The sequence below is a fragment of the Sinocyclocheilus rhinocerous genome, unplaced genomic scaffold (genome assembly GCF_001515625.1).
Source record: "Sinocyclocheilus rhinocerous isolate Xijiao unplaced genomic scaffold, SAMN03320098_v1.1 scaffold2580, whole genome shotgun sequence".
Classification (NCBI taxonomy): Eukaryota; Metazoa; Chordata; class Actinopteri; order Cypriniformes; family Cyprinidae; genus Sinocyclocheilus; species Sinocyclocheilus rhinocerous.
Genome location: NW_015646382.1, coordinates 24,087 through 29,341, shown reverse-complemented (window position 1 = coordinate 29,341; position 5,255 = coordinate 24,087). Strand labels below are relative to the sequence as shown.

Below are 5,255 nucleotides of genomic sequence, written 5' to 3'. Positions count from 1 at the left end.
GAGAGGAAAAGTTAAATACTATAGCATTTTATTTTATGAAAATGAGATAAAGAAGTTTTCGCACTGAAAGGGAAGTGATCTCGCACTCAAAGAACTTAAGACGTGCCAGGAAATGCCTAATATGGACAAAAAGGCATCTTATCGCTGGCTGCAGCTAAGCCGAATAAAAAGCAGAATGAACTGGTGAAACGTTAAGACATGCCATAGCATCATTAAACTAGCATCTAACAATGGACAAAAGTGTTTTTTTTTTTTTCTTTTCTCTAACCTATGGTTCTCCAACCATAATGGCTGCTGTGTAATTTGCCCCCTGATTAAGCATTTAAATAATTTAGGGGAAGCATTTACATAATCCTGTGAATGCACTTAAAGAATGCAGAATAGAATCGTTAATCGAATTGAATTGTTCTGAATTTACAAAAATCGTTCTTGAATCGAATTGAAAACCTATGAATCGTTAATTGAATCGATTCGCTGTCTACCCAAAGATTCACAGCCCTAACATACAAATTTTTTCCAAAAACTAATCAATAAAAACGGTAATAATCGATAATAAAAATTGTCAACAGTAAATAAGATTTTTCATTAATCATGTCTGCATGCAGTTCACAGAAAAAATCCGCCAGTCACATCACTTTACAGTAGTGAATAATGCATTTCTAAAAAACAAATGAACCTGAAATATGGCTGAGAACACAGAGTAAGTGGAAAAGTGCACAAGAATGCTTTATATCAAGCACTTCAAACTAACTCACACGCTGCATAGTTTAATTCGGCTTTCCCTGTCTGCTTTGATGCATTTGACATTTAAAGAATTCAAAGGGGTCCTATTATGCACCATTTTACAAGATGCAATGCAAGTCTCAGGTGTCCCTGGCCAGAATGTATCTTAAGTTTCAGCTCCAAATACCCCACAGATAGGGATATGCCGGTATCAAATTTTCATGTTGCGATTAATTGATAATGCTTTTATCACGGTATACGGTATTACCACGGTATTGAAATTTAGTTTTAAAAAAAGTGCTGTCATAATACAGTATAACAGTTTTAATAACTTTTTTCTTATAACAAAAATAACTGAACATTTAAATGCAATAAAGCAATACAGAAAAATGTATAAAGTTAAAAGTTTTACACAGATTAAAGTGCAAAAGAACTATAAAGACCAATAGGAATCACTTTACAATAAGACCTCATTAGTTAACCTTAGTTAATGCATTAACATTCACAATGAGCAATAGCTACATTTGCTACAGAAGTTATTAATCTTTGTTTAAAAAATACAAGTCTTAGTTCATGTTAGCTCATTAAATAACACAGCTGCAACTCTCGATTTTAACATCCTGTTATTAAATATTGGAATACCTAAGAGTAATAAATGTTCAGAAGAATTTTTCATTGGCAGTTTAACTAATGAATTAACTAATGTTAACTAATGAAGCCCTAATGTAAAGTGTGACCAAACAATAAAGAATCAAAACACTTTCAAACAATATCTAGGGCATGTTGTAATCCAGATTAAAATGTAAAAAAAGTTTGAAAATAAATAGCCTATTAAGTCTAAATATGTAAGTATTTGGCGCTGTGATGAACATCATAGCAAATACACAAATCTGAATGGCTGTTTAAATCATTTAAACACCATTCAGAAACAGAAAGTAGTGCAGCTGCTTTGTTTACAGGGTTTCCGGGGTAAAGGCTGCATTTAAATGAATTATTATTATTATTATTATTTCTGCAGTTTAGCGCCATCTGCTGTCAGAGAGTGAAAGTGCGCTTTCATTCAGTGCGTCTCTCACATGTTCCGCCATGTGCCTCTCGCTCGCGCTTGTTTACATCAGAGTGCGCACGAGTCTTTCATGCAGCATACAGCGGTGTTGTGCATTTTGACCAGCTGATGGAAAAAGTATTCTTAAAATGTATTCAAAATTCGGAATAATTTGTAATATATAATTATTCACGGTATTTAGAAGTGCCCACGATAACAATATCGTGCATATTCATTACCGTGATATATCGCATTACCGAATACCGGCACAAGTCTACCCACAGATCATTGATTATACCATGCTGTACATTGCATATCTTTTTCCATGCACAAACAGCAACATTACAGTTATAACCTTAATCTGTAAATGTTCGAAAGTCAAAAGTATTTCCATCTTTGTTTTTATTTTGTATAAAGGTTTGTCCTGACAGAAAGCGAGACTTGTATGCATGTCAAACTGACACAGCGCAAAAGAACAGGAGTGCAACAATTCTAACTAAACTGTTAAAGGGGCTGTATGTAAGAATATTCATGTATTAGTCGCTTTTTTATTTTTAATGTGTGAGCAGCTTGTAACGAAACAAAAAACAAAACCTTCCCTGACTTCCTAGGTTGTCTATGAAAGTCTGTAGACTGTCTCAAATATACTTTATAAACCATCATGAAAGAGCAAGTCTGTGATACGCGGATGAGTGGTATGTTATTCAGCATTGCTAACACTGTTACTGGGGAATAACACACCTCAGAATGTTGCGACTAACCGATCAGAATCAAGTATTCCAGAGAATTGTGTAATAAGTGGAATGTAACTTCCATATCTAGATGAGTGAAAGTGTGTTTCAAGTGTGCTTTTGTTTTACTTAACTATGGAAAACTTTAGAAATGTTTATATTTTAACCCCCTTTTACACACTAAGCGTCACATAGCCTACATATATACATTCTTCAGTTTACAATCTGTTTGGAGGAAAATATTAGGCAGGATGTAACTTTTTATTTTTTTTATAAAATACTAAAAATAAAATTTGTTGCAACCCTGAATAAAAGGTTACATAGTTTTTATTTACCGTATTTGTTGAATATCTGTAAACTTTATTGCAGGGCTGTGGTAAGCATTCATATATCACTAATACATGCATCTGGTCTGGTAGACATGGCCTTAAACCAACCTAACTACACAGGTTTCCTTAACACAGGCTAGTTTTTCAGACAACCCACTGACTAATCAACTTACCATCTCTGAAGTTCTGTTTGGATGAGGGTGAGACCTGGATGCATGATGGGAGTTTTCTTGCGGAGAAGAACTGACACCTGAAACATAATTAAGAAGATCAAAAACAGACTACCATGCAGAATATAATTAATTGAAACAAGACAGTATTCTGGATTTGCATTTAACACACTGGACTGCTGGTTTATAGGCTTATAGTGGTGGAAACATGGCCTCATGACAGGATGAGCTGTAGTTTCCACTGACGTCCTAACTGTGTGACCAAAAAGACACTATATATACAACTTTTTAGGCTTGTGTTGTTGTTGTTGTTTTTTTTCAGTTGAGAGAGAGAGAGAGAGAGAGAGAGAGAGAGAAAGAAAGTTAATTCTTAGTAGAATATTTTTATGCTATATCACCAAGGCTGAAAATACACCAGATATCTGAAAATAATTAAATTAAAAGTATGGTATAAACATGTGCAACACAACGTATCAGAGAAAAGACCGATGCAAAGTCAATGCAATGCCAATGCAAAATAAAATGCAAAAATAAATAACGCTGTGCACCTGCTGCAACCTCGTGGCTGTGGCAATAACAGGAAGTAAAACAGTATGAAGGTAGCACAAGAGAGTATCCTGTGTTTTAATGCTGCTTGATTTACTAAAATCTAGCAATTAAATCTGTTCAATAAAAACATGTAAAGCCTATTATCAATATAAGACCATTTTCTCAAAATTATTTAAAACTTTAAGATGAATTTTAGCCTTATTGTATAATCCTACAACTTCCAAATAGTGTTTTGGTCAATTTTCAAGAGTAATTACATTAATTACACATAATTCTGAAATGCAAGATGGCAAACTAGGGATTCATGAAATAATATGTCAGTTATCTGCTGATTTAATTATATCATTTATTACCCGTTAACATGGTTAAAGGTAAAGGTAGCAAATATCAAAATTAATATCCATTTCACATATTGAATGGGTCGTCTTATAATCAGGGTCGTCTTATATTCGGGCCAATACAGTACATACTACTATTACTGTGATGCCTAAATTGATGTTGCAGTATTTACAATTTTAGATTTTAGTATTTTTTAATTTAGACAAAACACTATAGAATATAATTAATAACATTATAATAATATTATCAATAATTACTATGAAAATAATAACTAGATTATAGGAATCAGGCAGAATTTTGCTATTTTAATATTGATGTAACAAATAATAAACAGGGTTCCCACTTTCATGAACACCAGATTCAAGGACTTTTTAAAGCACCATTTATTTTATATCAAGCACCTATCAAATTCACACCCCAGCATATGTAGTGTCATGAAAGACCTTACATTACTTAACATTTCACTTACACTTAACATTTACATTAAAAATTTTAGAGTAATAATGTTTTGAATGTGTAGGTTTCATAAATTAGACTGTTTTGAGCAGTTGTGTTCAAAGGAATTTAATGAAATCCATTGAAGTCAGTACTGGTAATATTCAAATTCAATTTCTAAAATATTGATAAAATATGCATCAAACTGGTTTTTGCTGTAGTTCTTGTACAAGATTTAAATTTGAAAGAATTTCTCAATTTTTCAATTAATAAAAAGTGGTTAAATGTTGTAATAACATGGTAAAACCTGGTAACATTAAAAATTTGCACATTCACTCAAAAGAGACTTTACTCATTAATAAATAAACTCAAGTAAAAATACTTTTGTAAATTAATTTTTATTGTAAATCCAATTTTTTCATCTTTGACCTAGAGGAATGTAGCAGCTCAAATGTCAATATTTTTTGAAAATATTTCATGAACGTGCAAATCTGCAAAAAAAATATAAAGAAAAGAAAAAAAAAAAAATAGGACTTTCTATTTGCTTTTAAACTGTAAACACTTTTCACTAAGCTGTTTTTCAAAATTTTCAAGTTCTACATTTTCTCTTTAGCTCCATGTTGCAGTAAGTTTTGGGAGTTCATTTTTAGTCCATCTCCTATCCAGAGAAGTGTGTCTTGCAGAAACTAACAAAAATGAGCTCCTAAAACTTACTGCCAGATTCTGGAAGATCAATTCTTCAAACAGTGGTACAAGAGGATGTGGTTCTGGTTCTTCAAGAGTCACTCTCAACTTATCTGTCCATAAAGCCTATAAAAATAGTCTTCATGTATTTCACAACACTTCAGAATGTTATTCTTATTAAGTAGGGGTCATTTTTAAGGATTTTTTACCCAAGCAAAGTCTCTGAGAACCTGACACCTTGTAATTCTGG

General features: G+C 32.4%; 1 protein-coding gene across 2 annotated transcripts in view; it reads right to left on the bottom strand.

The window, feature by feature from the left end:
- LOC107707733 (WW domain-containing adapter protein with coiled-coil-like) overlaps positions 1-5,255 on the bottom strand; it is a 37,248-nt gene that overhangs the window by 22,310 nt on the left and 9,683 nt on the right. For both annotated transcript variants that reach the window (XM_016511822.1, XM_016511821.1), the window contains exon 4: positions 3,002-3,078. In XM_016511822.1, the coding sequence (XP_016367308.1) occupies positions 3,002-3,078 (77 nt within the window). The remainder of the gene's footprint in view (positions 1-3,001; positions 3,079-5,255) is intronic.